General features: G+C 38.5%; 1 protein-coding gene across 1 annotated transcript in view; it reads left to right on the top strand.

The window, feature by feature from the left end:
- TRHDE (thyrotropin releasing hormone degrading enzyme) overlaps positions 1 to 22,713 on the top strand; it is a 390,487-nt gene that overhangs the window by 105,497 nt on the left and 262,277 nt on the right. Inside the window, exon 3 of the mRNA XM_065887537.1 lies at positions 14,022 to 14,148. Coding sequence (XP_065743609.1) covers positions 14,022 to 14,148 — 127 coding nt within the window. The remainder of the gene's footprint in view (positions 1 to 14,021; positions 14,149 to 22,713) is intronic.

The following is a 22,713-nucleotide window of genomic DNA, read 5'->3' as shown; positions in this document are numbered from 1 at the left end:
AATGAGAACACTGCTTATTAAATTTCATGGATGCAAGTAAAAGCTATACTTAGAAGGAATTTAGAGCCTTAAAGAATAATAGTATAAAGAGGCTTAAGGATCATATTAAAACCTGAATGATTTAAAATTCATCAGCTGATCATTTTATTGAAACATTTAGAGAAATAACAGAGTATAATGAAAAGCAGGAAAATAATAAAGATAAGATTAAAAATCAGTGAAATTAAAAAACTAAGAAATCATAGAAGGCTTAATGAAACCATAAGAGAATTCTTTGAAAAGACTATTAGACATACCTCTGACAGTTTTAATCAAGAGAAAAAAGAAAGTACAAATATTATTAGAATTGAAATAACTCTAGATGGAGAGATTTCAAAAATAGAGAATAGTATGGAGAAATTCTTTCTCATGCTTTTAAAACTTAGATGAAATGCATAATTTTAAGAAAAACATGAATTATCAATAACCATAAATATAGTGAATCACTAATCAAAATCTGTCCTCTCACACACAAACCCACCAGGTTACACAGTTTTATAGGTGTGTTTTAGTTAAAACATTATCTGGGAAAAGGTAAATCTTAAACAAACGAAAAGCTTCCCAACACATCTAAGTAGGTTACCCCGCCCCCACCCTCGCCCCAGGAAAGCAAACGGTTAACACTAGAAAATTTATTATTATGATTCACTACCCTAATGGAACACAGGAAAAAAAGAAGAAAAATATCATCTGAATAGATATGATGAAAGCATTAGAAAAATCCAACACTATTCATGACATAATTCTTGGCAAACAATGAATAGAAGGGAATTTCCTTATCTGGCAGCAAGAATTATAGTTGGTAGTGAAACAGTAGAAGCATTCCAAATAAAGGGAAAAATAAGATAAGGATGCCTTCTTTCACTGTTTTTTTAAAAAATTTGGCATTGTTCTAGAAATCTTGACTGAGACCAGTCAACACAGAACAACGCAGAAAAACTATTAGAGTTATTTCAGACAGTTGGCTAGTTTCAAAGTCATTTTACTAAAATCAGTAAGTGGCTAATTTCAGAAACAATAGATTAGAAATAAGATTTTTCACATCCCATTCACAGTAGCAACAAACCATAAGGTATCTAGAAGTAAATCTAATAGAAGATGTGCAAGGCTTATATGAAGGAAATTGATAAACTTAAAAATGGGATAAAGACTGAAAAATCGAGAGACATTCCATGGACATGGGTGTTAAGATCTAACATTTGAAGGTGTCATATTAACATGCAAATCTAGTGCAATTTATCCAAGTCCCCAAGAGGATATTTTTGTGTAAATGTGGAAAATGATCCTAAAATTCATATAGAATAATAAGGAAGCTTTGAAAAAAATTAAGGAAAAGTACTGGTCTTATTAGACCTCACAGTTTATTACTTATTTATTTTTTTGAAAATTAAAAAAAAATTTATTTTTTGGCTGCATTGGGTCTTCGTTGCTGCGTGCAGGCTTTCTCTAGTTGCGGTGAGCGGGGGCTACTCTTTGTTGCGGTGCATGGGCTTCTCATTGTGGTGGCTTCTCTTGTGGAGCACAGGCTCTAGGCGCGTGGGCTTCAGTAGGTGTGGCTCGTGGGCTCTAGACACAGGCTCAGTAGTTGTGGTGCACGGACTTTGTTACTCCACGGCATGTGGGATCTTCCCGGACGAGGGATCGAACCCATGTCCCCTGCATTGGCACGCAGATTCTTAACCACTGTGCCACCAGGGAAGTCCACAATTTATTATTTAGTTTTATGATTCCAGAATGTGCTGTTGGCACAGTGATAGACATACTGACCAACAGAAGACAATGGAGATCTAAGTTTGTATGAGAACTTCATATATGGAGAGAGGCATTATAAATCAGTTGGGAAGGCAGGACTCTTCAATAAATAGTACTGAGACAATTGATCATCCACATAGAAAAAAATAAAATGAGATCACTATTTCCCATTATTCACATAAATACATTCTGCATGGGTTAAAGCTCTGACTTTGAAAAGCACAAGTTTAAAAATCTTAGAAGAAAATATAGGAAAAAATCTTTTTTGACCTTGAGGGCAATGAAAGATTTCTTTAAAGAGATCCAGAAAGCAGAAACCCTAAAGAGAATATTTGACTGCATTAAAAGTAAAACATTTTATTTGATCAGGGACATAATGTACAAGACTAGCACAGACTAGGAGAAGATTTTTGTAAATCATACACAGGCAAATGATTACTGTCCAGAATATACAAAGGACTACTATGAACCATGAGAAAATAGGTAAATGATCCAATGGAAGACTAGGCAAAGGAACAGGGCAGTTTGCAGAACAGGAACATATAAGCCAATATACATTTGAAATGGTGCTTAACACGTGCATTACTAGGATGATGCAAATTACAACTAACAACCAGACACCATTTTATAACCATTGATGAACATACATTTCAAAATTTATGAGGATGGGGGGAAGCAGGGACTGTCATACATTGCTGGTGGGATGTAAATTGGTATAGCTCCTTTGAAGAGAAATTGGTAATGCCCATTAAAACGAAGGACAATTATGACATGAATTGAAAGTCTACTGAAGCCTGTACTTCATGGCCATGGTTAATTCTAGAATGGGAGGGAGGGGTGTGGTAAGAAGGGGGTGTATTGCCTCAATGGAATTGTAATGTTTTACATGGTTAAAAAATACCTGAAGCAAATGGGGAAAAATATCAACATTAGTTAAGGGTATAAGAATAATGCACTTTTGTACTGTACTTTTCTATATGATTTCTCTATGATTGGAATATTTTGTAGTTTCTTTAAAGAAAGAGTTGAATGGGGAGGCTTGAGGACTGAAATGAAAGTTTTCAGGACACTCATAAGTAGCTCTTCCTGGAGTCTGTATCCACGTTGCTCACATCCTTACTTATTTTACATTTTTACTCAAATACCACCTTCTCAGTGAGGCTTTCCATGGCCTTTGACATTTTCTAACTCCTTCTGATTTACTTTAATGTTGAACACTTATTACTATTTAACATGCTATATATTATTTGTATTTATTTGTATTGTTTACTATGTATAGTGTATTATTTGTAGCATTTATTTGTATTGTTTGTATTTATCCATCTTTCCTACCAGAATATAAACTTCCGTGGTAGGGATTTTTATTTGTTTGGTTTACTTTCTAGAAGAGCACCTCGTACAGAGTAGACTCTCAATAAATATTTATTAAATGAGTGAATGGACAAAGGGATTCTGAGTTCTGACCCCTAGGTAGTGGAAGGCTGCCTGCATCATTGAAAGATCCACAAGAGAGGGTTGGTGCAGGAGGGATGCTGTGTTTGAACTGGATGGTGCTGAGTTGGAGGAGAAGGTGGCATACATAAAAGTATGGTCAACAGGTTGCTGGAAAGCAGGGAATAAAAGGACAGATGGGACAAAACAAATTGAAACTGAATCCAACTGAGCCCTGAGCTCCTGTATTTACAAGTAGATGTTCTTGGGTGTCAGTCTTGCTGAAGAAATTTGACCAGGCATAAAATGGATGGCTTAATAAGGAAATTCTCTACATTTATTCTATCTCACTAAAAAAAACCAAACAAACCTGCAATTCAGTTTACTACAAAAGATGTACTCTATCTCAGAGAGGGATTAAATGCTACCATTTTATCTATGGGGTGTGACAGTATTAAACAGCTTTTACTGGTTTCCAAACACTGGATCTGACTCATCTGTTGTTTATAGTTTATTGTGCAGGGGAAAGAAAGATTAGTTTTTCGAGTTAAAAATAATAACAGTCATGTTGAATGTATCTTCATTGAAGACTTTGATGTTGAAAGAGATTTAAGGAATAAGGATATATATGTTTTCCTGTGTGTTAGTCTTTTGCTAAATATTTCTTTCCAGTCTTGAGGCTTGCTTGCTGTGGGGCTGAATGAGCTAAAGGTTCTTAGTGACTCTAGGCCAGTAGTTCTTCAATTTTAGTGTATATGTAATTCAATTGTTAAGTTTGTTAAAATGAAGATTTTCGGGCCCCATGGAGAGAGGTGATTCAGAATTTCTGCAATGTATTGACCCAGGAATCTGAATTTTGTTTTGCGGTACACGGGCCTCTCACTGTTGTGGCCTCTCCCATTGCGGAGCACAGGCTCTGGACGAGCAAGGCTCAGCGGCCATGGCTCACGGGCCCAGCCGCTCCACGGCATATAGGATCTTCCCGGACTGGGGCACAAACCCGTGTCCCCTGCATCGGCAGGTGGACTCCCAACCACTGCGCCACCAGGGGAGCCCCAGGAATCTGAATTTTAAACAATTACTCCAGGCGATTCTGCTGCAAAGCATAATGAGACAACACTTAGAAAATTATTGCTGTAGATGATTCTTTTACTCAATGATTTCACTTTTGTGTGTGTGTATCAGTTACATGCAATAATGTGTTATGTGCTTGGTAATAATATATGTAAGTAAATCAGGTGTGCCAACATTAGCAGATTGAAAGCTGTAAATAATTATGTCTACAACAGAAAGAGTGACACACAGAGAAGTACAAAATATGCTCTTATACGAAGCTGAAAATCTGACACAAATCAGTGTGTTAACTGGCATGAAGATAAAAAAAAGTTATACTAGCTTCCTATTGCTGCTGTAATAAATTAACAGAAACTCAGTGACTTAATGCCATACAAGTTTATTCTCTTCCTATTCCAGAGGTTAGAAATCTAAAATGAGTTTTAACAGAGTTGAAATCAGGGTGTTGGCAAAGCTGGTTCCCTCTGGAGGCTCTAGAGGAGGGTCTGGTCCTTGCTTTTCCAGCTCCTAGAGCTGCATGTCTTGCATTTAGTGATTTATGAGCTCTTTCTCCTTCTTTGCATCTTCAAATTTCTCTCTGCTTCTGTCATCCTATTGCATTCTCCTTTTCTGTAGTCAAAACTCCTTCTGCCTCCCTCTTAGTAGGACATTTGTGATGACATTTAGGGCCCACCTGAATAATCCAGGATAATCTCCTCATGTCAAAATTCTTAATTTAATCATAATCAAAGTCCCTTTGATAACATTCACAGGTTCTAAGGATTGGAACATGATATCTTTGGGGAACAAGGTCTGCCTCCTGCCCTTGTACCACCTGCTCCAGTCACGCCAGCTCCTTCCCCATCCCCCTTGGAGCCTCCTCTTTATGTTTATTGGCTCGTGCATCTGGGTTCTGGCTCCTTGTTTCTGTCAGAGTTTTGTGTGTATTTATTTTCCTTTTTCTTTGCAAAAAACCCAGTATCTTCCGAATTTTAAAGAAGACTAGTACTCTTGGGCTTTTAGCTTCTTGTTTACAGCATCCTTCCCTCTTTGTATCGATGTATTTTTCTTCTACATAGTGTCAAAAGCACCTGCTCCCTTCTGCCTGGCTTGTTTTGTTTTACTGATTTGTATGAAGAACCCCCAAATCAAATTATATTCACATAGGCGAATGAATTCAGCTGTAATGGTGGAGAGTTCAGTTGTAATGGTGGAGAGTTCAGTGACAACACATCATTGTTTTGCAGTTATTAAAGAAAGGGACTGATTTTTTTCAGTTAGGTGAAAGGAAGAGTAAATTTGTTATTGTTATTAGAGTGAAATTTGAAAGGCATGAAATAATTTCTGTGTCTTCCAAAGTTCTTAATGTACTCTTTCAGTATGAACTTTTCTCAGAGAATAACTCTGGCAAGCCAGAAGGTTTATTTAACTTAACATACCAAACTTCAAACGTCAAATCAGAGCAAATGTTATTCAAGTCTTTATTTAACAGGTGTGCTAGTGCTATAAAATTTTTTTTTCCCTTTGCTGTATGGTGTAACTACACACTGTTTCACATAATTGTATAGCAACTACCACAATTCATTTTTAACACAACAAATAATTAAAACAGTCTAGAAGAAAGATACTAGAGAAATTTAGTTTCACTGTCCTTTAAAATGGCTCAGTGACTATAGAAAAACTTCTTTTCAGATCCTTCATCTACAAAATCAGAATTCACTGCTGAACACCATACTGATTCTACAGGTATTTTGTAAAGATAAATAAGAAAATCTGTGAAGTATTTTAAATTTTTAGAAGAAAGTCTCCAGAATTATTTAATGTAAAATTTTATAATACTTCTGACAACTGCATGTGTTTACTTATTTGCGTTATATTACAATTGTATATATATTTTTACTTTTCCTTTGAAATCTTTAATACAATGAAAGTAGAACATTATACATAAGAACCTGAATAGTTGTTTGCTTCTCTTCACTTCCATGGTTCTCTGTCCCTGCTCTGATGAATCACCATCTCTATGGAGAGAACTTCTTTGAAGAGCCATTGTAAATTTGGTCCACATTGATTTTCTCAATGATTAGACTTAGTTGCTGTATCTCCCCACTGGACTGCAAGCTTCTTGAGAGAAGAGACCATGTCTCTTTTGCTTACCTTTGGACAGTCAGCACATGACCATTAATATATGCTCATTAAATAGTAGCTAACTAACTAAATATCCCATTGATGACGTCATTTAACTGTCTTTGATGTTCTAATTCTGAGTTGCACAGCTATCAGACACAGTCAGTTTGAACTTATCTAAAGTGTCCTACCATTATGACTCCTTTCCAAAGAATATTCTGTCCTAATAATGGCATATATCTGACATCAGTGCCACCTCTCCTACCCCTAGCAGCACAGATGGCATTTCACAGATCATGGCACTTTCTCCTGACAAGTGCAGATGTGGTCTCAAGTTTTCTCCTGATATGTCCTCTAAGAAGCCACTCTCAGGGGCTTCCCTGGTGGCGCAGTGGTTGAGAGTCCGCCTGCAGATGCAGGGGACACGGGTTCGTGCTCCGGACCGGGAAGATCCCCCATGCCGCGGCGTGGCTGGGCCCGTGAGCCATGGCCGCTGAGCCTGCGCGTCCAGAGCCTGTGCTCCGCAACGGGAGAGGCCGAGCACCAAAAAAAAAAAAAAAAAAAAAAAAAAAGAAGCCACTCTCAGTTGTCAGATTAATTGCCATCCCTGTTACTGTGAGAAAGTGAGATGACCAATGGGGTGATGGTGTCTGCCTTTAGTATTTTCCCCCTTCAATGATCAAAACACAGTTGACCCTTGAACAATAAGGTGGTTAGGGGAACCGACCCCTTGCACAGTTGAGAATCCATGTATAACTTTGGACTCCCCAGAACTTAACTACTAAGAGCCTACTGTTGACCCAGAAGCCTTACTGATAACAGTCAATTAACACATATTTGGTATGTTATATGCATATCTACATATATTTTATGCATTCATGACATGTCTAACCTTTTTAAAAGTTTTTTGATATTTCTAGACTACGTGGTTCATGTTTTTTTTTCAAATTGTTGCAATCTCCAAAAAATTTTCCAATGTACTTATTGAAAACATTTCGTATATAAGTGGATCTGTGCAGTTCAAACCCATGTTGTTCAAGGATCGACTGGACCTAAAATCCTATAAAAAGATAAAACAAACATACTTTAAATATAGAGGGTCCATGAAACTACAGAGTAAAGGCCACTGGGTCAAACAGAAGCCCCCTAGGAATACCTATTTTGAGCATTTAAGTTTTCTGTGGGATCAAAAATATGTAGCTCCTAAACCTTAGCTCATTGCTGCTGTGTATTCCCACAGTCGTGGGGCCATAAGATCATTTTTTCCAAGGCCAGCTTCTTCTGTTTCATATTGGCTGACTACTATAGTTACGTCTGTCTGATCAGTACTAAGTTCATGGACAGTTCAGGGAAATAAAAAGAGGAACACTCGATTAAAGGATGGAGAATGACGGCTGAGTAGTTGGTATGTATTTTCAAGGGAAGCAAAAAATGTCAAGGAGTTAAACTGAGTGAAGATTAAAAACAAAACCTTTTCATTATTTTCTTTTCAAAATAATTAGTGACTAGATGAGAACAATTTAGGCAAATTAGTATGCTGTACCAGCCTCTCAGGGTTAATATGACGTATAGATAATGATAAACTATTACCCCTGGAAGGAACTCTGAACTGAGACCCAGAGAAGTTTACAGACTCTCCCAAGTTGACAGTCGTTACTGAGAAAGCTGAGTCTCACATCCCTGTGTGCCAGTTCCTAGTATAATGTCCTTTCTACTGGACCTTATTGTGCAGTTTGGTTTATATTGGTTGTAGGGAGAAGCTACGCAGAGGGAGAGATAAAGCCTGGTTAGCAATTTACATTTCCAGAGCTGGGCTCTTATTGTGGAATGTCAGAAGAGCAAGTGAGCAGGTGTAATAAAATTATATTTCATTGCTTTTGAGTGATAACTCTGTTTTTGAAGATTTAGTTTCTATGTTATGATTAAGTAGAACTAGTTGCTCTAAAAGAAGAAAGCAACTGTGATTCTTTTCACAGTAATAAAATGAATTATTGCACAGCCAACTCTTGATTAACAACAAAGGAATTATCCAGTTTGTGAAATATTTTGGACTTCCCCCAACCCCAACCCCATCCTTCAGCTTGGTCTCGCTTGTTCCAACTGGGCACTGGAGTGAGACAGGTACAGATAAGGTGAATGATTGTTCATTACTAAGAATGTGACTACAATTGGCTTTATTTGGTAACTAAATGACTTGTTCAATAGAATGTTAGGACCAATTGAATAAATCTCTCCATTTCTCTGCATCCCTCCTGCCATCTCTTCAGTCCAAACCACCATCAACTTTCACTACAGTAGTCTAACGTATTTCCTTTGTTTGATCCTAGTCTCTCCTCATCTATCATCTGTACTGCAGCTAGCGTCATCAATTAAAACTTAATTCTGATTATGTCATTCTGTGGCTTAAAATCTGTGACTTGCCTATGCCTACAGGAGTGAATTAGTATTCTACCATTTGGTTTACAGGCCCTTCTTTAATTTGGTTTGAGGTTTCTCTTTATGTATCCAGTCTTACCTATCACTATGTATCTCTTCACTTTTCTAATTTTATTTCTCTTGGACGTCTTCACAAGCGTCCCCCTATATCTCAGTTCACCTGGTAGCGTCCCCCTATATCTCAGTTCACCTGGTATAGGTCACTGACGTAATCTTTCTGACATGCAAAAGTAACTTTATCATTTTCTAGCTTAATATCCCCCCATGAATTACCACCAGTATTATAATTAAGTCCTACTATTTACTGTTGCCTTTAAAATCACTTATCATTTGGTTAACATTGTTGCCTTAGCACAATGACACTTTTGTATGGTTAGAACTAATAGATAAAAATCTTTGCCCTCATGCAACTTACATTCTTAGGAAAAAGGCAGTCAGAAGCAAAATGAATAGGTAAAGCATATCTTTTGTTAAATGGTGATAAATGTATGGGAAACAATAAAGCAAGGAAGGAGAATAGAGAGTCCTGGGGTGGGAGGGAGGACAGCTCAGAAAGCAAAGATATTTGGAAGAGTATATCTAAAGGAAGAGAGGGCATGAGCCATGGAGATATCTAGGGGAAAACTCAAAGCCTTGAAGAGAGAATCTCTCTGGCATGTTTGAGGAATGCCAAGGAAGCTAGTGTATAATTGGCATAAGGTTAGTATGGAGCAAAATTGTAGGAAATGAGACAAGAAGTAAAGGGGATTAGGTTTTTATAGGGATTTGGGAGTCATTGTAAAAACTTGGACTTTTACTCTAAATGACATGGGAAGCCACTAGAAGACAAAAAGAAGAGTGGTATGATTTGATATTTATTTATTTTTGGCTACGTTGGGTCTTCGTTGCTGCGCGCGGGCTATCTCTAGTTGTGGTGAGCGGGGGCTACTCTTCGTTGCGGTGGCTTCTCTTGTTGCGGAGCACGGGCTCTAAGCGTGCAGGCTTCGGTAGTTGTGGTGCGCGGGCTCAGTAGTTGTGGCTCGTGGGCTCTAGAGCGCAGGCTTTGTAGTTGTGGCGCACGGGCTTAGTTGCTCTGCGGCATGTGGGATCTTCCTGGGCCAAGGCTCAAACCCGTGTCCCCTGCATTGGCAGGCGGATTCTTAACCACTGTGCCACCAGGGAAGTCCCTGATATTTATTTTAATTGGAACTTTGCTGTTGTTGTTATGTAGAAAAGAGGCTGAATGGAGTAGGGGATGAGGCATCAGTAGGAAATTAGAGCACTCATCCAGGCAAGAAATGAAGGAAGCTTGGACCAGGATGGTGGTGGTGGGGTTGTGAGAAGTGATTGGATTCTGGGTATATTTTTAAGGTAGATCCAAAAGGATGTGATGACCAGTTGAACCTGGGAGTGTGAGAGAAAGAGGGAAAACAAGGATGGTTTTGAGGTATTGGGCTTGGGCAGCTGGATGGAAAGGCTTCAGGAGGAGCAGGTGTGTATGTGTGTGAGTGTGTGTTTGTGAGACAGAGAGACAGAGAGAGAGAGAGAGATTGAGTATTTGGATTTTAGATGTGTTACTTTTGAGAAGCTTATTAGATATACAAGTGGAGGTGTCCAGTGGGCAGTTGGAAGTCTGGAATTATGGGGTAGGTCTTCAGCATCCAAATAATATTTATAACCATGGGACTCAATATTGTCTTTAAGGGACTGAGTGTAGACCAAGAAGTGATGTCTATGGATTAAAATCAGGCATCCTCCAACATTAAGAAGTGAGAGGGATGAGGGAGAGGATGAGGATGAATCAGCCAGGAGGCTGAGAAGGAGTGGTCAACCAGATAGAAGCCAAGTGCAGGAAGTGTTTGAAAGAGGGGAAATGATCAACTGTGTCAAATGCTGCCGATAGGTTAAGCATATTGAAGACTGGGAGCTGACGGTTGGATGTGGCATCCTGGGGCCATAAGTGATGCTGATGAGAGCAGTTTTGGTGGAGCAGTGGGGATGAAAGCCTTGTTGCGGTGACTTCAAGAGAGACCAGAAACAGGGAGCATAAATGGGCAAGCACCCTACTTCTACCTGTTGTCTCAGGGTGTTAAGTGCTCCTGTTTATTTTGAAAGTATTCTAGTTTGCATGTTAACTTACATGTTAATTCTAACTATATAGGAAACTCTTTCAAGGACCGTTGCTGGAAACCATAGCTGGAGGAACTGTGGTCAGCAAAGATTTTTCTTAAACATAGGAAACGATACAGAGTATGTGTTTGCTGATGAAAAGGATCCAGTATGGAAGCATAAATTGGTGATATGGGAGATAAAGGGGAGAATTTTGAGAATAATGTCTTCGAAAAGGCAGGAGGGGTAGAATGTGGAGGGTTTGGCCGTGGGTAGGAGCTCAGTCCTTTGTAATGGGAGTTCATTCCATTATATTGCAGGGGTCCATTGTAATGGGAGGGAAGGCAAAATGCAGTTACATTTCTCACATTGTATTTTGCTGTTGATTTATTTGTTTGTTTCTCCACATATTGTGAGCTTCTTAAGAGCAGTAAGAGTAAATATTTTGTTTGCTTTCTGGCAGAAATTTTTATTTTTCTATTTCTACTCTCTAGTACAATGCCTGGCACACAGCAGGCGTGTAATAAATGTTTAAATGAGTAAATGACTCTGTACGTTTTATCTTCTCACTCAGATTGGATCATTTCCATCAAATCTTGACAACCAGATTGATTTAATTGTGCTTCTCTTGTCTGGGCCTACAGATAGCTTGACTAACAGGTAGAGCTGATTGACAGGAATGGCTGTGTTTCTACTAAAATCAGTGATGCTCCTTTTAAGTAGAATCAGTGACCTTTTGCTGCATTATTTTGCAGTGGTCCTGGTTATGGTTTTAACATGAATTTACTATTTACTTCACCTTGAACCTTCTGAAAACTATCTGTTCTCCTCAGTATCCGCTTGGCACTCATGGCTTACCATTCATATGGCATGCATCATTATCTGTTATTATTATCTAATTTACCTTTATTAATGGGAAGCTCTTTGAGAATGGGGATTACATTCTCATTGCTTTTTGTTCCCAATAATGCTTTGTACCATCTGTGGTTAGAGAACATGTCTTCTTCATCACTTAAAAATGCTTAGTCCAGGCCCTGGTGCAAAGCAGATGCCAAATAAATATTTGTTGAATGAGTGAATGCAGGAATGAATGATTCTTGTCTGTGGTGTATGCTATTGGTGCACAGACCAGATCTCCTCTCCTGTTTGGTGTGCTTACCACTCAGCTCTCGCTCTTTCGCTTCTAACAGTTCACACCTGACCTCTTCTCCCAAGGACTCTCCTTGGACCACAGGAGCTGCATCATCCAGATCCTTCAAGAACAAGTGCCTGGGATTTTATGCCTTCTCCTGGGTAACCAGTATCCAATGACTGAGATGCAGGAATATGGAAGCTCTCTTACTTCAAGGCAGCACAAACTCACCAGTGCAATTTACACTCTAGAGCTCCCTGTAGGATCAGGCCGAGGCCAGGACTTCACTTGAAATTACACCCTTGCTTGGCTTTTTATGCTGCCTTATATTGCTTTCCTTGCTCCCTTGTAGGTTTCTCCTTGAGAACACTTCCTTGATAAATCACCTGTACACTCATACTTTCCTTAGGGTCTGTGTTTTGGGAACTTAAGACATTGCAAGTTTATAAGCAGTTGACGTCAGAGGTAGGGGGTCCTAACCACTGTCTCTCTGAGAGTGGTAGTTTCTGCTGTTGCAGGTGGTGTTTCCTGACAGTTTTTGGGTTTATAGTCCTGCCAACCCAAACTGTAGGCAACTGTGAACTACATTTGATATTTCATTTGGTTGTAAGATGGGAAGTCGTTTCACAATTTCAGTAAATAATTGTTACTGAATTTAGTAAACATCTTATTGAATTACAGGTCTTTCTAACAAAGTCAGAATGTGTTTTCCTTGACTTTTTGCTCTTTTTGATTATACACATCTCTGTTGTCTTTCCTTAAGCAAGAATAATAAAGAGTTAATTGTATAATCCATTTTTATGTGATTGGGTACAGCTCTCTTTTGTCTTCCTGTGGAATATAAAGATCCATTTCTAAACACCAAGTAAACCATTTACTTTTTTAGTGATTTGCAAAGAACACAACCTCTGTTATCTGTAAAATGGGATTGGAAGTAATGTGTTTTAGAACTGAAAAGCACTTTAGCAACCAGCTGGTGGCTAATACCTTCATTTTATAAATGAGAACACTTGAGACCCAAAGAGGTTAAGTAATTTGTTCAATATCTCCCAGCTTGGTTAGTGGCAGAGCAAGAGTAAAACCCACCTCCCGGGCTCTCCGCTGCTCCACAAAATACATATTTCTTATTCACAGAATTGATATGAGGATTAGGGACCACATCTGTGAAAAACAGATTTAGCCTTTGGAAAGAAAGATGCCAGATAGCTTTATGAAAGCTTTAAGAAAACTAATCTCATTTTAACCTTTTCTGTACAGTTGTTAGTTTTGTTCAGTTTTATGTTCTTTGCCTCAGGCTCCTTTTTGGCCAAGGACTAGATAATATACAATGCTTGATTTGAAAATCAATATTAAGTATCCAGATTGTGTTAGAAATATGACTTACTTCAGCTGGTTTTGAAGCCGGCAATGGTTGCAGACAGCCTTCCAAAATGGCAATCATTTATGTACATGAAAAGTTTTCTATCCTACTTTGCATATTGGGAATAAGGACAATTGGATAATTGCTTCCAAAGAAAAGAAGAAGCGTAAATTTTTTTTTTTGTTCAGCCTGGTAATACTTCCAAAGCTTGCTACAGTGTAACTTTAACAAACCATGAATTTTCTCTCCTGCCAAGCCACCATATCCCTCCTGCTTTCAGCATAGTCAGGAAACCGTTATACTAATCCACCGTACCTTCCTATCTCTAGCAAGCACATGTAAGTGATAACTTTGAATATTTATTTTGATGCAATATAAATCTTCTCTGTGTCAACTTGTAAAGCTGGGAAACTGTGACTTGCTCGACTTGGTTACTTTAATTGTTTAAGTTTGGTTCTTTCAGCCACAGCATGCTTTGATATATGAACAAGAATGCTGCTTAATATTCGTAGTATTCAAAGTGATTTGTATAGGCTCATATATGCAGGGAAGATAAAATTGGAGGATCAAAAGGCTAAAGTAACTTTTCTATATATTTTTAATTAGGTACGCTTATATGCAAGACCTGATGCTATCAGAAGAGGATCCGGGGACTACGCTCTCCACATAACAAAGAGATTAATAGAATTTTATGAAGACTACTTCCAAGTGCCCTATTCCTTGCCAAAACTAGGTAAGAATTTCCTTGGTTATTTTATTGTAAGGGCTCCTTGAAGGTGGAATTTCTTCTTCATGCATTTATTTGAGACATCCAGAAACATGGAAAATTCTAAGGGTTATATTTTTAGAGAAGATGAGCACAGAAAACAGTTTCTTCTGAAGAGGTAAAATAAAATTCAGTGTTTTTAAGTCTTGCCAAAAAATGCTCATAGGAATTAAGAAAGGCATTATGTGAGTTTAAGATTCCGAAAGATAACTCAAATAGCTAATTTGTTGGATAATCACTATGGAGGGGTGCTTGCCAACGTCTTGTTTAATCTTCACAACTGCTCTGTGGGTGGGTACTGTTAGAACATTTTCCACATGAGGGAATTGAGACCTGGGAGTCTTTCATTTACTCAGACAGCCAGTAAGAAAAGGAGTTGGGATTTCAAGGTAGGTCTTGATGACTCCCAGAACTATACAATATTTTACACTAAGAAGACACTCATTGATTAGTTTCCGTTTCCTAATTCTCACATGTTAGCCCTGAATGTATTAGTCATCCATTAGATTATTTTTGTTCAGTCATATTTTGAGTACACAGTTACAGTAAATAGAATAAAAACAAGAGAGGAGGAAAATTGCAATGATGGAGATTGTGTTCACCATGAATATGTTTGCATTTCTTTCTTTTACAAAGTGAGTAGGTTCAATAATTATTTGTTGAATGAGTACATGAATGAATTTTGTTATCCTAATTTGCATGAAGCTGCTGCTTTTACAGGGAGTGAACTGTGATGTTCCAGGAAGTTAGAAAGGGTATATACATACCCATTAGAAATGCTGAAGCTATTTTGTCTTCTCAGAAAACCTGTTTGGAAATATTAATATCACAACCGTTTTCTGTTCTTCACCCCTCCTCCCCGCTCCATTTTCCTTCTCAGGAGTGTTGTTAATCAGCATCCACATAAAAGTTATCACTCATTGACAAAAATAAAGTGCTTACCTGGTCAAAAGTATTAGCATTTGAACCGCAGGCTCTTGTCTCTGGAGATGGGCCTATTTCACTAAAGTACCTGCCTGCTGTGTAGCTTTATTGGTCTTATAATCAGTGATTCAGAAAGTAGATAGAGTAGTTGATATTGTTATCAGTGGGTGTAGCATACAGTTTTAATGAGTGATATTACAAAATTCTGAGGTCTTTTGAAACATGTGCTCTTAGAATCCCTAAGATTTTCTTTCAACTTTCTAAACAAAATTTTATTTCAAATGGGATCTGTGTTTTGTTTTGTTCTTCCTTCTTTATTTTCCCCTCTATATCAACTTCCCTATTAGAATCTGTTACACTGAAATCTCCCTGGTAGGCACCCAAGGCAGAAAGGAAGACCTGACTTCATTTGCATGGGGGTGACACTGTTCTCTACACCAGGTAAAACAGGCTGGGAACTTCTCAGCTTGACCCTAATGTAAAATTCACGAGTGCTTATGTTGCACGTTCAGCAAGAGAAATAAAATGTGAATCTTTTTCCCCTTCAGACCAGTAATTAGTAGAGGAACTCAATTTATAACTTCAGGGGGTTCCATGTAACTGTCAGCTTGCAGCAGGAAGCATTTCTGTTCCTCTCTTTCACTCACAATTGAACTATGCAGTCTTTCATCTGTAGAAAAGAGCTTTGTTCACTGTTACTATTACTTGTTAAGCTACCTTTTGGTGTATATAATTGAATGATTTGACTAATCCCAGCACACTCCTTTTTATGTATCTAGGGGGATTTCCACATCCCCTGCACTTTGTAAAATTTCTCTTGAAGTTCTACTTATTTAATATACCTTTAAATATTTAGAGCTATATGTTAATGGATTTATAAATATACTTTCTAAATGCTCCCTACATAAAAATTCCAAAGCACAGAAGCATTTTGACAAATCCTTACTTTCTACTGTATGTTACAAATTATATTTTAAATGAATTCTATGGACATTAACTCAGTCTTTGTGAATGATGAATGTAGATGTATCCTAGATATCAGCTGCATCTGCCTTGACTTTTTAGATCTAAGATGGTTTCCAAGACACCTATTCTTCCCTCCCTTCCACCCCTCCTTCCTCCTCTCCCTCCCTCCCTCCTTCCTTCTTCCTTCCCTCCTTCCTCCCTTCCTTCCTTCTTCCTTCCCTCTTTCCTCCCTTCCTTCCTTCCCTCATTTATTTAATAGCCATTTATTGAGTACCTCACATATGCACTTGTCTATGTCATTGGGGGGCAGCTGCAAATAAAAGAAGGCAAAAATCACTTCCCACCTGGGGCTTAACATTCTATTAGGTAGAGCCAGACATTTAAGCAATTAGGGATACATATAGCATGTCAGATGGAGATAAGTGCCATTAAAAATAAAGCTAGAATGGAGGGATAGGAAGTGTGGGGAGCACATGGGGCATGGGGAAAAGGCTGAATGTTTTAAATGCGTGAATATGGAAAGCTTTATTGGGAAGCTGACTTTTGGGCAAAGAACTTAAGGGAGTGAGGGAGTAAGCCAAGTGGATATCATGGGACACGGACTCTAGGCAGAGGGAACACAGTGCCCAGACTCTGAGATGGGAACTTTGTTCATGTATTTGAGAAATAGCAAAGAGGCAAATAGGGCTGGAGCAGAGTGAGTAAACGGGTGAGAAATAGGAGATGAGGTCAAGGGTTAGTGGGTAAGTGACAGATCCTGTAGAGCCAGCAGGCTGTGGTAAGGACTTTGGTTTTTTTATTTGTTTTTTTGTGGGGGGTACGATGGAGATCTATTGGTCAGTTTTGAGCAGAGGTATTACATAATCTGGCTTTTGTTATAAAAGGGTCACTCTTGTCTCTAGGTTGAATACACTGTAGGGCAATGGTTCTCCACCGAGGGGTGATTCTGTCCCTCAGAGGCACTTGGTAATATCTGGAGGCATTTTGTTTTTCACAACTCAAGGGGGACTGGTGGAGTGTGTACTATTGCCAGGGATGCTGCTAAACATCCTACAATGCACATGACAGCCTCCTACAACAAAGAGTTATCTAGCCCAAGATATTAATAATGCTGAGGTTGAGAGATCCTGTTGTAGGGGAAAGGGCAGAGGCATGAAAACCAGTTAAGAGGCTATGGCAAAATTCAGGGAAAATCTGATATTGCTTGGACTAGGATATTACGTGTGAGGTAGTCAGAAGTGGTCTAATTCTAGGCATATATTGAAAGTAGAGGCAGCAAATTTGCTGATGAACTGGATGTGGGATTTGGGGGAAAGAGACGTACCACAAGTGATTCCAAGGTTTTGTGCCTAAGAACTAGAAGGATGGAATTGCCATTTACTGAGAGAGAAGGATTATGGGAAGATATCATTTTAAAGACTGATACATCTATTAAACATTTAGGTGGCAACTTGATGTCTGTAAGAAACTCAGGTAGACAGTTCAATTTACAAATATGGAGTTTGGCTGAGTAATCCAGCTAGAGATACACATTTGCTGGCATTTTATGAGGTATAAAGCTATGAGGCTGGACGGGATCACCAAGGCTGTGAGAGCAGGTAGAAAAGAGAATAGGAGGGACTTCCTGGGTGGTGCAGTGGTTAAGAATCCGCCTGCCAATGCAGGGGACACAGGTTTGATCCCTGGTCCGGGAAGATCCCACATGCCGCAGAGCAACTAAGCCCATGTGCCACAACTACTGAGCCTGCGCGCCACAACTACTGAGCCTGTGCGCCACAACTACTGAAGCCTGTGTGCCTAGAGCCCATGCTCCACAGCAAGAGAAGCCACCACAGTGACCGCAACGAAGAGTAGCCCCCGCTCGCCGCAACTAGAGAAAGCCCGCGCACAGCAATGAAGACTGAATGCAGACCAAAAAAAAAAAAAAAAAAAAAAAGAGAATAGAAACCGTTTAGCAGTTAGAGAGATTAGGAGCTGGTAAAGGCTACTGAGAAGCAAGTGATTAAGGCACTAAAGAAATAGGTATATTAGATGTTCTGAGCATTTGGTGAAGAAAGTATTTCACAGAAAAGCAGATGATAAATTGTGGTAAGTCGAGATAGATGAGGGCTGAGAATTGATCATTCATTGAGGCTACCGTGTGACCTGGGCAAGAGCAGTTTCAGGTCAAAAACCTGATGGGTGTGTTCAAGAGCAAATGGGGTGGATGCTGCAACTAGAGACAGTGAGTACAGATCACAGATCGGCATTTCTGAAAATTCCCTATGGGGAGGGTTCTGGAAATAAGGGAAGGGGAAATAGTTGTGTTCTAAAAATGCTCACTTCTTGAGAAGAACTGTTTCTGTGAACAGATCACATACTTACCTCACAGGTTGTCCCTGTCCCAGATGTCAAGGGAGTTGTGGAACTTGCCTCTTTTTTTTGACTTGCATTAGAAAACCCCAAACAGACCTCCACCAGTTGATCTGACTCTACTGGTGCTTTGGGGGGATGTGCGCATATGTAAATGTCAGGGCATTACATTGCAAAAACCCCAAACAAACCCTTACAATGTAATATTGAATCCTTCTTTTCTTAAAAATCACTTTGCTGTTCTGTCATAAACTCAGCAATATCTGCTCTCTTTCCCAATGTTTTTCTTTCATTTCTAATGCTGAATAGTCTTAACTTTCTCTGCCATTGTATCATCTTACGCTAGCTCAGCCCTAAGGATTTGAGTTTCCGCTCCAAGTAGTGTATCAGAGTAGTTCCCTAAGAGGAATTCTGATGCTTGCAGGTGGGACAATATTGATTCTCCTTGTTGCATAAAGATATTCCTTTAACATTTTAAAGCCCAAATAGGCAGGAGGGTATGCTGTGTAAGGATTTGTTTTTAAATCTCTCCATTAGGTAATTAAAACTATTAGTAGGAGGTTTGTAGAGATTTTCTCTTTCTTGTTGTTAAGTTGTAATGTGAGGTACAGAATCTACTTGATACAGTACAGCAAGCCTTTCTATAGCTCTGTGCCCTATTTTCATGAGAACTGTCTGAGACATGGAGGTTTACTTTAAAAGAAGGTTGTTATAGACTTATAATTAACTTACCTTTCCTCTTATCCCCAAAACTTACTGACCACAACTACAAAAACAAATGGGTTTGTGTTTACTAAATGTGGGCCACTCTTAAGGGCTTCGTACATTCTAACCCATTTAATCTTTTTTTGTGTGTGTGGTACGCGGGCCTCTCACTGTTGTGGCCTCTCCCGCTGCGGAGCACAGGCTCCGGACGCTCAGGCTCAGCCCACGGGCCCAGCCGCTCCACGGCATGTGGGATCTTCCCGGACTGGGGCACGAACCCGTGTCCCCCACATCGGCAGGCGGACTCTCAACCACTGCGCTACCAGGGAAGCCCCATTTAATCTTTATTACAGCATTTTGAGGTAGTGGCTGTTATTTTCGCATTTTCTAGGTGACGAAATTTCGGCACTAAGTAATGTACTCAGATCACACAGCAGGAATTAGTGGATTTATAATTCAAACCCAGGTTCTCTGGCTCCAGATTCTTGGGATTCTGATGAAACAGATTCCAGAAACTTTGAGAATTCAGAGATTAAAATATGGGTCACCTTAATAAGCTAGGTAATCTGATTCCTAGAGGAATAATGTAGTAACTATTTTTGTTAAATTTCATATTGATGTTAAAAAGTAATATATGGTCCTTATAGAAAATTTTTTTAAAAAATAAATAAGCACATATCTTATAACTCATAATTTCATCAATCAGAAGATATATTTGAGTATTTTAAATGTTTTTTCATGATAGTTTTTTTTTATAAGTCAATTAGGTGGCAGATAAAGTGACTCAGATTTGTATTGGAATATTTTGTTATTCATCCTGTTTAGATTTCAATTAATTATAATAGTTTTCAGTTTTCTTTTGCTGCTACTTTGTAAATCAATACGTTTCATAAAGGAGTTTGCTTGATTGCTTCTTTTCAGGTCACCATGCTTTTATGAAGAGTTTGTTACTTCCTTGGCACAGTGCTGTAATTGTAGAGGGAGCACAGGTATTTTGTAACAAGAATTTATGGCTTCAAGGAGGTTGTGATTTCGTTAAGGAGAGAATATGATATTTACAGGAATTAATGGATTAGGGACTCACACTATATCGAATGTAATCAAGCTCCAAAATTTTGTGGGGCAAAAATGTAGAACCATGTAGTTAAGAATGTGGGATCATTGCACGATGCTGTAGGCATGAAAGGGACATAAAAAGAAGGCTTATCTTTACTAAAGTCCTGAAAAAAGAAACAAATGTAATCAGACGTGGAAAAGAAAGGGGAGAAATTATTTTGAGAATTGTGTGGTGGGGAAAGCCATGGATACCTTAGGCTCTATGTATCATGTTGTTGGAGTCTGTTTTTCTATAATGGAACAGATAAGCTATGGGATAAATTGCCCTGTTGAAGTTCATGAATAAGAGAGGCTAGCTTGAATGACTGAGTTTTGTTTAAGCTATAACAGATAGATCCATTTCTTTATTGTGGTGATGATGATGGAGGTGATGATGATGTTGATGGTGATGATGATTTGCTATTTGCAAGTAGTAAAGCTTTGGAGTTTCTTCCTTCATAAAATATTTGTATTGACTGCTATACATTTCACTCTGTGTGGTTATGTATCTTTTTTCTTTAAGTAATGGGTATATTTGTTGTTTTTGATTTGAGATGATAATCGTATAGTACTATTCTCATTTTAATTATACATCTCATACTTGAGTTATTATTTGAGGCTTAATTGTTTTAAATGATGACTTTTCTTTCCTTCCTTTTGATTAGGTAAATATTGAGTACTATATATATGTTTTGTTGTTAGCCTCAAGTTAGCACTGCTTTTTGAAATAAAATCTCTAGAAGCTCTTTATATAGTCTGGTCTAATTAGGTATAATGTCTGTTCACTCCCAAGATGCTTCCTTCAACCAGAATCCCTAAAAATATTTGAATATACACTGGAGCTATTTAATGATGTGGTTTCTTGGTGGAGACTAACATAAGGATCTCTAGTTAACTAGTAGGTTAACAGTACTAGTGCATTTCTTAGGAAATCAGATGAGGCAGTTCTTTGCCTTCTGGTTTACCAGGTACTGGTTTTTTCAAATAAGTTTTTTCAAATGACTATCCTTTTCCCCCTCTTTGGAATCAAATAACTATAGTCTCCCAATTTTATGAAGGCAATTTATTTCTGAAAAACCCTTCATGTGGTGATTTTCTCATCAACCCAATAGTTATCATGTCTTTTAATGGAAAATATTTTTTATATGTTCCTAACCTTCACTCTGATAACCATTTGTGCTGAAACACCACCAAAGAGACACAGTTACTTCAATATTTAACAAGTATTTTAACACAATTTAGCAAGGCATTTCCCCCTTAATTAATTATTCTATAATATGGCCATTTAACTGTTCTTGTTAAGCTGTTTTGCAGCTATTACATGCTATACGCTTCCAAGATTGTACTAGCAAACAAAACATATATATGATGCTCAATGTTTATAATATTCAGTTACTAATACAAAAAAAGAAATAAACAAATCAATGAAAGCAATGCCTTTTAGTGGGAATGATGCATAAGATTATTACTGCTATAAACTAGCAAACCACAAGTACACTGGGTGGAGAATTTTATGCAACACAAACCAGCTATAGAACTGAATTAACTAATTCAACAGCATTTATTGAGTAGTTACTATGTATATTGTACTCAGCAACAGTGGCCTCTTCTGCTAGAAGCTTACAGTCTAGTTAAAGAGCAGTTTTTTATTATTTAGCTAGTTTGCCAATATTGTTACTTGTTCAGTTTGTTTACTGCCCTCCTCCCTCCTTCTCTGGTTTTAAGAATTTCAGAGCTTCACAACTTTGGATTTACTCCTAAGTATATTTTCACTAATTCAGTCAGGGTTTTGTGAAATATTGTTTATCCTGAAAATGAATGCAACTTTAGAAAGTGCTTAACTTAATCAGGGCTTATTTATAGATGCCTCCAAGGCATTGTTTTACATATTCCAGCAGAGGTATTTGGCCCTTACAACTTTACCATTAAGCTAGGAAATAACTACTTTCAACATTTTCTTATGTAGTCATTGCACGAGTCTTGTGCCATACGCTCGGCTCTCTTTCCTATTAATATGGGTCGAGTGGTGTTGGTCCAGTAATGGACACCTCCTCCTCTTGTGCACCTGATCCCATCCTCTCTCACCTGCTCAAGGACATCCCTTTAGCAATTCTTTCTTCTCTTTCCTGGATCTTCAGTTCTCCATCTTTGTTGGGTCTTTCCCCATCAGCATTAAAAACATAGTGCTATTTCTCTCAGCCTAACCACACACAGGCACACTGACTGCAGCTACTATACCATTCTCTCCTTTATTTTACAGCTAAACTGCTTGAAAGGGTTGTCCGTCTCCACTGACTCCAATTTCTTGCTTTCCCTTGTCTCTTGAGTGCACTCTACATCAGTCTTTCGCCCCCAACACTACACTAGAACTGCTCTTGTTGAGTTCAATAATGCTTCTACATTACTAAATCCAATGGCCAATTCTCAGTCTTCGTCTTGAGCTGTCAACAGCCTCTGACAAAGTTGTTCTCTCCAAATCCTTGACACACA

Source organism: Phocoena phocoena, chromosome 11, assembly GCF_963924675.1.
Source record: "Phocoena phocoena chromosome 11, mPhoPho1.1, whole genome shotgun sequence".
NCBI classification, from domain to species: Eukaryota; Metazoa; Chordata; class Mammalia; order Artiodactyla; family Phocoenidae; genus Phocoena; species Phocoena phocoena.
The sequence above is the reverse complement of the archived record's forward strand: the minus strand, read 5'-3'. Positions and strand labels throughout refer to the sequence as shown.